Below are 12,078 nucleotides of genomic sequence, written 5' to 3' on the forward strand. Positions count from 1 at the left end.
TATTCTCTCTTTGGGTCTCTAACATCCCTTAGCCAGTGGGCCGGTGGGAACCCACTCTTTGAAGGCCCTAAGGCCCCGTCCCTGTGAAAGGCAGGCCGGAGAAGTTCTAGGACATCCCCTTGCCCACTCATGACGGGAGAAAGGGGAGTGCTGAGGACGCCAAGCACACCTTGGAGCAGGATGGGCGGGTACGGGGCTGAGCAACATTCTCTCCCCAGAGGCCAAGGCCGGGCGCCACACATGGAAAGCACCCCTTGAACACACACCCATGGGGATCTGTGCAAGTGGCAACAGTCCTCTGAACAAGGGGTTTGCTATTGTCCTTACCTGTGTGAACCACTAAACAAGCCCAGGAGTGGCATATGGTTGAAAACCGAATCCCGGAGCTGGAGTATTCTGAGCAGCAGGAAGAGCAGGCCCAGAACACGTTCTCCACGGCGTGGAGTGCAAGAGCCCACCACCGCTCACCTGCACAGCCATCTGCCCCCAGACCTTAAACCTGACCTTTGATGAGAGACGATGAAAGGCCTGTAGAAGCCAACAAATGCCCTTGCTCTTTCTACAGACTTCTTGTCATTCTGCAAATGTGTTGGAACAAATTCCTCTGCTGGAAGTCTCCAGTTTCCAAAGTGCCTATCCTTTGCAGAGGGCACACCTGCCTGCCTGCCTGCCAGAGAGCCGGTCCCCTCTCTGAAATATTCAGTCCTCCAGTGCCCTTTCGTCATAGTGACACCTAATCACCCCCTCGCCTTCTCTCCCTGCGCACGCAACCAGGTTCAGACTATAATTCAAACCAGTCCCAAAAGGCGCTCCTAAAAAATAGCAGGCCCTCAGCTTTTAGGTGAAAACACTCTTTATTGCTCAAAATTGTTTCCTGTTACAAAACCTTCTCTCCAGTGCTGGGCCTAGGATGATCTTATGCTAATGTAACTCACTGGGGACTGAGAACAGATGCCGCTTTGAGGGACAGTTTCACTCTCCTGAAAACGCCTGGGCCAGGTTCAAGATAATAAAAGTCAGGTAAGAATACTCTGAAAATCTGCCATACGCTTATATCTGCTACGCGAAACACATGAAAACCACCTCTAACCAAAAAAACAAAAACAGAAATCAGTGACATACACCCAATGCACACACTGTATGCATTGCTCAGCCCATCGATTTCCGTCATTTTAATCACCGAACTCTTACATTAATACCTCACAGGAATCTTTTCAGTAATATCCCTGGTGAAACCACAATGTGGCACTCCAACGTGACCTTTTCCCATGGTGTTTACCCTTCCACCCAGAAATAGACTCTCACACACAGCAAAAACGGCAGACTCTATAACTCGGCCCATCCAACCGGTGGTACAGCGGGGCCTCGCAGCTCACGGTTCTATTCCGTGGAGTCTCCTTCTCATGCTGATCAGATGCCGGAGGAAGGAACTGAACTCCTGATTAGCCTCTGGTACAACTGGTTTTCGTGACCCGGTGTTTCGATTAAAGTCACAGAACCCAGAGCCCCCACTGCACTGAAAACTGTGACTCCGGATGGTACGAGCCTCCACACCGAACGCAGCCGCCCCACCGGCCCCCAGCCTCCCCCCGGCCCCCACAGAACCATCACCATGCCCGGGCTGAGTCTTCACCTCGCCTGGTTTGCACGCGTGCACCAAAGCCCCCACGCACAACCAGTCTACTCGAACGCGCTGCCTCACCATTGCACAGAACGTCTCGGGAGGGTCTCCGCAGGTGATGTCCGGCGGGTCCAGCCTCACTTTCAGGTATTTGGTCATGTCCGTGGACTCCGGCTGGCAGGCCATGTAATCCCAAACCTTCCCTTCCTCCGTGTAAATCTGAGTCTTACACACGTCATAATGTCCCCACACCAGCGGGTAGGGCTGCATCACCGACGACACCGTCACCCAGAGGGCGTGAATGGACAGGAACCTTGACAAATACATCTCTAAGTTCTCAGCAGCCCTGGCAGGAACTAGCGCCGGTTTGCTTCTCTGTGGGCTGTGTCTATTTTACATACAGATCAATGTGTAGATGTAGGGAGCGTTATATTTAAAGGAAAAAAAAAGAGGATGAGACCTCAACGTCGATTCCAAAAGTGCACGTGAAGGGTTGAGAGACTGTGCGTGTTCGGGGACATCAGGGACTTTGGTGACCCGTTAACATACTTGGGCGTTCGGCGTTAACAGCTGCTGGCAGGTTTTTTGCTGTCCATTAGACCGGGGTCTAGTTTGCCGTTTGGAAAAGATGTCTGGTCGCAGATCACGACTCGGCAAAGGGATGGCTCTCTGGCTGTACATCCAATAGCCCTGGGAGGTAGATCCTGGGGGTGTGCGGCCGGCTCCCAAGGGCTTCTCGCCCTCGGATGTCAGTACTTGGAGCACAAGGGTGCGCGTCTTCAGCCTGGCGTCTGTTTCCCGCCAACCATCCTCCTTCCGTCTGGCACCAACGCCCTTTCAGAAACAAGAAGAACAAGAGTTACTGTCCCAGAATCAATACATGACCACATGTAGGAGAGGCAGACACGGTGGTGGTGGGGGGGAGGTTGGATGTAACCTTTCCTCGCTGCTGTGCTGGAAGGAGCAGGCTACAGACATCATTCCCACGGGGGAGAATTTCACTAGGAAGGATTGAACTCTTGCATGAAACCAAGACGTGTATGTGTGTTTGTGTGTGTGTGTGTGTGTGTGTGTGTTTCAGGGGAATCACAGGTTTTCACTTCGAAAATTACATTTCCACCTGGACCACACTGGGAGCAAGCAGCCGGACTTAAACAAGGCTCCCAGCTGGGGGTGCTAGACAGTCTTCCAGAACGAGGGCGGAAATGACTGTTTTCATAACAATGACACAGAAGTGACAGCCACTTGCACGCCTTTTGTCTCCTGGCAAAGAAACCCTAAAAATCTCCAAACTCCTCGTCCATTTCTTAGCTTTTGTTAGCTGTGGTGAACACTGGCATTGTCAGCTCGGTCCCCGAAGAGGCCCATTGTGTATTGGAAGAACTTAGCATCTTTCGTTTGGTGGCATTTAGTCATCACAATGATGTGGCTTCTGCAACAAAAAAAAAGATTCAAGATAAAACCAAAGCCGCAAATTTTCCTTCTCTAAGAATTCTCCATTCTCTTACATCTTTTTATGGACACGACATCTGCTCTGGTAGTTACTTTCTGTAACAGAAGAGGAGAATCTGTCCCAAAGGTGAATATTATATGCCGCTTTAAAATGAAAAGCTCTGTAGTAAAACACACAATTTAAAATGCACATCTGAAAACAGCGGAGGGTGAGTTAACAGGCCATGAAGCAGAATGATATGGCACTAATTCTAAGAGAAAATGAAAATGACTATTTAATGACACTTTTGGTTAACTCGTAACACAGCTTCCATAGCTGTGGGTATGTGTTATCGGTGAGTTTGACCGGCCACTTTTCTCATTGGCGAGTGCTGTCCCCATCTAAACAAATGATGGAATTCAGATCCCAGGTTTCGAACATGTATTTGCTTCATTAGTTGTCATAGTCCCCATAATTATTTTTAAGCCACTGAAGAAGGACAAAAAGCCCAGAGTTCTAGAAAATACCATGAGAGATCCTTCAATTCCCATGAAGCAGTTTAAGCATGGATGTTCCCTACCTTCAAACAATCTCATAAAAGAAACCCACTGTACTTAAATAATACACCATCTTCAAGTGAACTAAGCCACAGAAACCATAAAATGCCAGCAGATGGTTGAATTGTGTTTCCATAGCAAAGTAATTTATAATAATTGCTTTATGGATGCAAGTACAATTTTCATTACATCCCATTCATAAAATGTTATCATACAGCTGCAAACTGGGATATTTCCTATTAGGAAAAGTCGAGTGTTTGAGTTCCTACCAAGTGGTAATTAGCAGTTTGTCTAAACATGGACGGGCTGCCGGTGTGAATCTGCCTCTTCCTTGTAACATAAGGACTATACTGTGTGGAGCACAATCTGAAATCTTAAGCTGAAAAGAAAAACACAGCAGGGACATGTGTGGTGGCCACTAGTGCCTTCTGGGTTGGGTTCAGATTCATCAGTATATGTAAGCTGATATTTTCAGGAACGTCCAACAATTTGACAAGTGATACTCCAAAAAATAGTGTTAAAATAGTACAAACGGACATTTTCTAGATGCGTGATTCAACGGCGCTTCCTACTTTGTTATACGACCACTTTGTTGTCGAACAACAACAGTGTTAGAACAAACGCTTTCAGGGTGTATGTGTTGGGGGGGGGCGAGGTTGTAGCGGACACAGTATGAACTCCACTAGACCAGAAATCATGAACTTCAACTCTTAGTTCCTAATTCAGAGCAACTTATTTATGAAGGACAATATATTCTCGAAGGCCTGAAATTGTGGGTGGGAGGCAATGACTCTGAACTGATTAAGCACCAGGTGATAATCCTCAATATTATTTTTAAAACCGGACCCCAGGTATATATTTGAAGCCTCCCTGAGATTAATCTCCATTTTTTTTTTTAACCAGCGGATGTTATCAGCTTTTCCCAGTTATTCCTGGCTGCAGTCTTTACCCACCTGTGGCCTTCCCACCACCACAAACTATGAGGCGACTGTATATCCTCATGAAAAACACTGGGCACAAAGGAAATGGATGGGGACCTGTCACTGCCTCCTGCCCTGACAGCAAAGCCACTGTAACGGATTCTCATTAGACTATAGCAGAACTATAACGATGGCCATTACGCAGAATTATGGACCGCACCGCTGACTGAAGTTACAGAACTGACAGGGGGAAATGCAGAGCAGAGATACTCAAATCCTGGGCATCCGCAGGCCCGCACGACAGACCTTCTTGACAAGAGGCAGCCCAATTACAGCCTACACTTCTGGCACATAACCAGTTGTGATTAATAGTTTTCCATTACATTACAGACATACTATTAATGTATTAAAAATGTCAAGCCTTGGCAAGCGCTAATGCGGTGTGGCTCAGTCGGCCTCCGGAATTTACATTTAACGAGCTCCCATTGACACAGGAAAGATATTGACCACCGCACGCAGACGTCAGGAGCGGGGGGTCGCCGAGCTGCTGTTAGCACGAGGATCCCATTCCGTCTCATTTTTGAGATCTGTCGTGAGCGTTGCCTACTCTGCTTCCTGTGCGTCAGGCTTGCCTTGCTGTGTGGTGCTACGCACGTGTCCAAGAATATCCTCTTCACGTAAAATTAACAGGAAATTTAAACTGGGAACTTTTGTGGCATGCTGTAAAAAAAGAAGCCTCTGTCAAAACCAGAGGTTTTCTCCTAAAGGAGAATGATGGTGCTTTCAAAGGAGATAAAAGGATGTAAAGACGTTGTTTTTGAACGTCCGTTATTACCACATGGCACTGGTCCTCATCTGGCTGTGCTTTCAACCAGGTTAAATTAACAATAGTTTCTTCAAAGGTGGGTCATCACAGCCAAGAGCTAGGCACACCGATTACAGGAAGGCCTGTCAATGACACGTTCGGGGATCTAACGCACTAAACTAATCCCTTCTGGCCCGGGATGGAACGAATTGCCAAGTGACGTGGGCTTTGAATTTGTCTCAGGCATGCGTATCACTTAACTGTTCGCAGCTCCGATTCCAGGTCTTTACTTTGCAAACCTTGGGAACTGACTATGACTCAAACATTTCGCCATCTCTACCTGTGCACTGAAGCATCGAGGAGTCCCCCTCGGATAAAAATGCCCGCGAATATGCCGAGAGAACCCCTTAGACCTGCTGGATAAATTTGCAGAGCCAATGCAAAAAGGTAATATCATGCCATGCTCTCGAGTTGATGGATGCTATTGATCTGGACTAAAATGGGCTATCAAGTGACTCTGCACACATGGAACATTATCTTTCTCCAGGGCTCTGTAGCTACTTCCCTTCCTCCTTGGATTAACTCTGCATGAGGTATTTCGAGGGCCCTTTCTTTCGGCAGAGAGGGAGTCTTCCCGAAATATTTCACGGAAGTTATAATGATCAAAATCATGGACAATTATATTCCGAAACCAATCGCCATTTTCGTCAACTGAGAGGAAAACACTGAGAGTGAATCCACAAACTCTAGCTGGCTTTCCACCTTCGTTCTATTATATAATCTTGTTCCGAGGTGGGGGTGGTGCCAGCAGCCTATTTGTTCCATAAATACTTGGCTCTTCAGGGGCACCTGAAATAGACAGCTACTGACTCATCCCTCGTAGACATGGAGGCTTTTATAAATACACGTGTTTCTGAATGGGAAGGAACCAAAAGGCTATCATCATATAGTCAATTGAGTGGAAAATATAAAGGGAGAACAATATATACAAATCCAAGAACCTATCAAACTTAGCAGCTTCCAACACAGTGCCGATGAGCTGGACTAGACGAGGTAACTAACAGATTCTGAATGTTTCTTTCCATCTTCCTGGGGAACACTTGCTTCTCTCCTTTTGTTAACTGTCTCTCAAAACATACAGCATTTACCATGTTCTGCAAGACAACTGACTTTTTTTTTTTGTTTTTACTCATACTTGATTGGATCTTATGAGCAACTGCCTTCCATGAGATTTTTAATAAAACCATGGAGCACACCTTGGTATTAGAAAGATCTGTTTTCACTGAGAGAAGACTGATGGGAGAAATTAGACCGTATACTTTCGGCAGGACGTGCAAAGATAGGGACAATACATAAAATCATTTCAGAATCAATTCAGCCTCCAAGAAATCTGCCCTTTCATGAATAAACCTTTCCTCCTGCAAGGCTTGAAGGATGCAGGTGAGAAAATCGACGCCCACCTGAAGTTTTGAAACACAACTCTGGGTTCTGAAGATAAAGTTATTTTTTAAAGTATGCTAGATCTCTTACTGACCTGAAATACAATTCATACACACACACATTTTTCTGTGAACATGCAACTAACTTTTGGAGTTAAATGCTATTTTATTTCTTTTCGAGCAACTTGGGGTTTTTGTAACTAAAACTTTCTCTCAAAATCTTACAACTTTTAGAAAACATACCGATTAAAGGTGTAGCAGTTTCATCTTTTAAAGCATATTATCTGATTCCCCCCCCCCAGAATAACAATGGAAGCAAAGACAGGTATTTGCTCCAATTACAAGCGTGCAAATGGACACTGTGAAACACATGGCCAGCCTCCCCCGAAAAAGGTGACTCGCATCACTTTTACACACGTGTCCAGTGAACACTGACAAAACAAAAACCTCAAGCAGAAAAGCATCTTTCCATGCAAAGAAAATGTTTTCTTATAACATGTTAAGATGGTCCCACTTAAATTTCACCACAGGAAGTATCATCAAGGTACTAGACAGATCTGTGAGATTCTGCATGGCTCATGCTGGTCTTTAGTGGTGAAACAGGTCTCATTTCATGACACTCGGGAAAGGAAATACACCCCTCACACACGCAGGCTGGAACGGCACCGCACGGGGAACATGGTGCGTTTTTTTCTTTGTTCTGTGATGCGCAGGTGAACATCCACCTTTTGTCTTAACGGAAAACTGAAAGTTGTTTGTCTTCCCCCAAAGTCTTGGGCAGTTAGGAAGCTGTTCATTTTCCCCCAAAGAATAGGGGCTGGAGGCCCATTAAAGGGACTGTGTCACATTCAAAAGTGACAGAGTTCCAAAGTACTTCAGGAAACTGGGGGTTGCTGATACCCCAGGGGGGATGGATGCTCTTGCAGGGCTGGACAAGTCCCCCCCAAACCTCCCTCTCCTTGGAGAGCATGTCTGAAAAACTTGTCCTGAGAAGCTTAACCGTTAAGTATGTTTAAAGAAACGATTTTTTGCTGGAAGAGCTTTTTAGTCTTTTTCCCCCCTCATTTCTGTAAGATAAGAAAACTTTAGTATTTTCGGTCATAAAATAGAGCCTTATTTCTAGAGCAAAGCTACTGCCAGATACACCATATGTTTAGTTTAGCGGAATGTTGAATCCTGCTCAGAATTTCCCGTTCCGAAAACTGGCAAACTGTGCAAAGGAGAGATTCCAGCCCCTGTCCCGGGGTCAAGGGAAGAATGGGGAAGGGGTTGGGGGGCAAAAGCCTCTGCTCTCTGGAGGTCTATAGGATGCAGAACACATGTCTGACTTTTCCAAATAACGTTGCTTTTAAAACCCCCACTAAAAATTTTCCTCCCTGGCCCAGAAAACAATCTCTGAAGTGGATTTCTGGAAAAGGGGAGAAGAAAAGAAAGAAAAAAAAGGGTCCCCAGGTAAGATGACTAAAATAAACAGCAGAGGGCGCAGTTTCTTTTTGTATCCAAGTTTTTCGGTGTATGAATCCTTTAATCGGTTATTTTGGGCCCAATAATATTCAGAATTATTTGTATTATATATAGATATCCACAGATCCGTACGCGAGGGCAGTTCATTTTCCCTAGCCGATCCATCAACCGATTAGGGTTCTGCCAGCGGAGACGCTGGGAAAACGTTCCAAACAGCCTCCCCACGCACCGAGTCCTTCCCTCTTTGACTCTCCCGGTCTCCCCAGCCGCACAGCACGGGATAGTCAGGCTTTAATCTCGCACCAAGACAGGGGATTAAATGAAGGGAACTTCAAAAGCTCAACGTGTGAACACCGGCTGCACTGGGCCGGCAAGAGGGCAAGTTTTTTTCCCCCCAAAACAAAGACAATTGGTGAAAGAAAGGAAAAAAGGAAGGACCCTTGGGCGCGCGGTGTGTGGTCAGGTGTGTGCGGGAAGAGCGCGCCGGCTGCGCGCCGGTCCGCGGAGGCACGACCCAGGGTCCGGGCTCCGGAGCCCACCCGCGCCCCCCGCGGGACGCACACCGGGGAGCCCGGGGTGGGGGTGGGAGTGCGCGGGGTGGGGGTGGGGTTCGCGCAGGGGCTCCGCGCGCTGCCTCCTCCCCGCGCTCCGCAAACTTCCGCGCCCACCGGGAGCCTGGCCACCCGCCCGAGGCTGGCACTGGGGGGCCGGAGGGAGGGGCGGCCCGGGGTGGGGGGTGGGGAACAGGCGCTGCGGGATGGGCTGGAAGCGGGGACGTGGCGGCACTCACCGTGGGGCCCGATGGCCCTGGCGCCCAGGGCAGCCCAGCGGACGGCGCGGGGCGGCGGCCCAGCCTAGGCTGGTGCACCCCGGGCGGCGGCCGCAGCGGCGGAGCCCGCGGGTGGAGCTGGGTGGGCGGTGGCGGCCCCCGCCGAGCCTCCAGGAGGACCGATGGGGCAGCAAGAAGGGCGGGGTGTGTACCCGGCGCCGTCGCAGCCCCGGGGTCCCGATCGCGCCGGGCCCGCCGCGGGAGGGGACTCCGCGCGCCGGGAGCCCCGCGCCAGCCCGCCACTCCCGCCGCTTAATTACCTTCGCCTCCGGGCTCCTGGGGGGAGCCTCCCGCGCGTCGCCCCCTCTCGGAGCCCCGGCGGAGAGGGGGGGATTCCTTCCCGTTGACGTCCTCTTCCGAAATGCAAAAGATCGGTGACTTTGACAGGTAGATGAGGAGGAGGGAGCAGGGGTGGGCGGAGAGGAAGCGAGGACGGGAAAGGTGCCTCTCCCTCCAAAAATCCACTGATATTAATAATGGAATCGCAGCCGCCGGGAGGTCTCGCAGCCCAGTCCCCGCCTGCCCGCTTCTCCCCCGCGCCTCCTCGCGCCGCTGCCTCTGACACTTCTCGCCTTAAACTTTTACGGAGGGATTTTTTTTCCTATTCCTAATTTTTTTCTCTAATTTTTTTTTTCCTTTCAAATCAAACCGCAGGATGATTCCCTCATTCCCGGGGATCAGAACCAGCAGCCCGGAGGTTCTACCCCGCTCGGCACAGCTTTCATTTTATTTCAGATGAAGACGTTGCGCTGGGTCCGAAGGGACATCAGTCAGGGCAATCAGCCTGGGCGCCCGGAACATCCTCCAAGACCAGGTCCCGCCAGGCTCCCCGTGCGCATTCCTCCACTCAAGTCAGAAATGTCACCGCACAGGGCGCCGATGGCTGCGCGACGCGACGCACCCCGAGTCCGTTTGATGAAACATTCATGGCCCACGACGCCTCTGGACTGCGGTGCCCGGCTGCGCCCCGCCCGCCGCGCCCGGCCGGACCGGCTCCGAGTGGCCAGGCGAGCTCCGGGCAAACTTAGGGGCGCGTGCAAACGCGGGAGTGAGCGCGGGGGCGGGGGGCGCCGGCGACGAGGCGGCGAGCCCGGGGAAGCCGCAGCCTGCGGAGGGGTGGCGCGTACGTTTCACTTAAAAGCGGATCTTCTTCTGCAACTGGCAGCGAGTGGAAGGATTGCAAACCTTATACTACCCGGGACCTGAGCGCTCCGAGCGGTCCTAACTCCGTCCCGCTCGCTGCGGCGGCGGCGGCGGCGGCTGCTGCTTCAGCTGCAACGGGAAGCACCCGGGCCGAGGCTGCGGAGGGTGGGAGACCACCTGCGCCTCCCCCGCCCGCGCTCGCCCACGGAGACGCGGGTTCCCGGGGCTCTCCGCGTACCTGGCACTCACGCCCTCGCGCGCCCCATCCCTCACTCCTGGTTTTAACCCAAACCGCCTCTGAGCCTACCCCTCGCCCCAGCGGGGATGGCCGCGGTGGTTTTCAAACATCAATTCCCCTGCCCAGCCTGCGGTGCCTCCAGCCCAAGCCTAGAACCTCGCGTTCAGAAATCCACGCTCCCTGGGAAAAGTTGTAGTTTAAGAGAGGGTGGTGCATTTCAGGCCTCGTTGCCTTTCCCAAGAGACAGACAAATGCTCCCGAGACTTCGTCCCCACCTGCGCGGGGGCTCAGATCTCCCCGGGATCGCTGAGCTACCAGCGATGCCCAAGTCAAGACTTGGGAAGAGACTTGAATTAGAAAGAAAGGCAATTGCCACAGGGGAACACTTTGGCCTTAGGCGTCTGTGAGCGTCTCGACACAAAGCAGAAGTAGGTTTTGTGCTGTTTAGACTGTGACTGGAGGGGACAGTACAGGGAAACAGGGCAGATGAGAGGGAGGGAAAACCAAGGTATGACGAGAAGTGTGCCCCCGTGGCCCAGGGATCTGGGGACTTAGCTGAGGGGGAGCGGCTCTGCATTTTAGTGCGGGCTTAGATCTGGGAGCCAGCCCCCAGGTCAGGATCCAGTGGGCGGGAGGGAAGCCTGACTCAGGTTCGGCCAAGCAATGGGCAGCTGTGGGAAGGCCCAGAGCTAAGCGAGAGCAGTGGGACGTTTCTCCTCGGGGACTGTGGGTGGTGAGAACAGCAGGGGGCCCCGGGGAGGCGGCCTTTGGACTGAGCTTATAACCAGACGCTCCCTGGCTCTGAGAGGCCAGGATGGAGGCCGGGATTCGGGGCTCCTGGGTCCTTCCTCCCTTGACCGCCTCCAGGGCAGGACGCTGGGATTTCCCTGCTGCCTTCCCCGCTGCCTCTGCCCTTCTTAAGCAAGCACCCACGTTACGGTGAGTTCCGTGCAGGGGTGAGACGCCTGGAAGGCCATCCGTTGACAGTGGCAGTGGCTCTTCACCGTCTCCACCCATCCTCCTCCGGGGTTGAAGTTGCCAGGTTAAATGGAGAGGCCACTCACCACCAAGCCCTGCCTTACAGCCCCGCCCACCCCCTTCCGCCCTCCGCAGCCTCAGTCCCTTCTTCGGAACCAGTAGGGCTGGGGGAGCAACACCCAAGTGCCCTGTCCCCTTTCAGTTGGCCCTGGCCCAAACCACACAGCTCTCGGCCTGACCGCTCCCTCCTGCCCTTTTTGCTCCAGCCGAGGAAGCCCCTTCTGAATTTTCATTCTCAGTTTTCTCTGATCTTTTTAGGTGCTTTTCCAGTAGTAAAAAGAAAGGAGAATTCTAGGCAGACATAGGAGCTCCGTTCTGGGATATACCAAGATCTTTGTGATACTGGCTCCCAACCTGGAGAAACGTTCCCTTTCATCGCCCACGTCCTGGAGCTGACCCCCTGCCACCCTCTCTTCCTGTGCTAACCCTGTTCCCATTCCAGGGTTCCTTGGACTAGGGGACAGACGCTGGCCCTCCCTGAGTGGGGTCCTGCTCCGATTAGGTGGCCCCATCTCATCTGCTCTGGTCTCTTCACAGACTCAGTGAACCACCAGCTAAAGACGGGGCTCTGGACTCTGGGCAGGAAGTCAGA

General features: G+C 51.4%; 1 protein-coding gene across 2 annotated transcripts in view; it reads right to left on the minus strand.

Moving 5' to 3' along the window:
* NTNG1 (netrin G1) overlaps positions 1 to 10,214 on the minus strand; it is a 259,760-nt gene extending 249,546 nt beyond the window's left edge. For both annotated transcript variants that reach the window (XM_037152524.2, XM_037152523.2), the window contains exons 1-2: positions 9,328 to 10,214; positions 1,703 to 2,455 (exon numbers count right to left, since the gene is read on the minus strand). In XM_037152524.2, coding sequence (XP_037008419.1) covers positions 1,703 to 1,948 — 246 coding nt within the window. In that variant the 5' untranslated portion in view covers positions 1,949 to 2,455; positions 9,328 to 10,214. The remainder of the gene's footprint in view (positions 1 to 1,702; positions 2,456 to 9,327) is intronic.
* Between the last annotated feature and the right edge of the window lie 1,864 nt (positions 10,215 to 12,078).

The sequence above is a fragment of the Artibeus jamaicensis genome, unplaced genomic scaffold (genome assembly GCF_021234435.1).
Source record: "Artibeus jamaicensis isolate MK-2021 breed Jamaican fruit bat unplaced genomic scaffold, CSHL_Jam_final scaffold_1689, whole genome shotgun sequence".
In the NCBI taxonomy this organism is placed as follows: domain Eukaryota; kingdom Metazoa; phylum Chordata; class Mammalia; order Chiroptera; family Phyllostomidae; genus Artibeus; species Artibeus jamaicensis.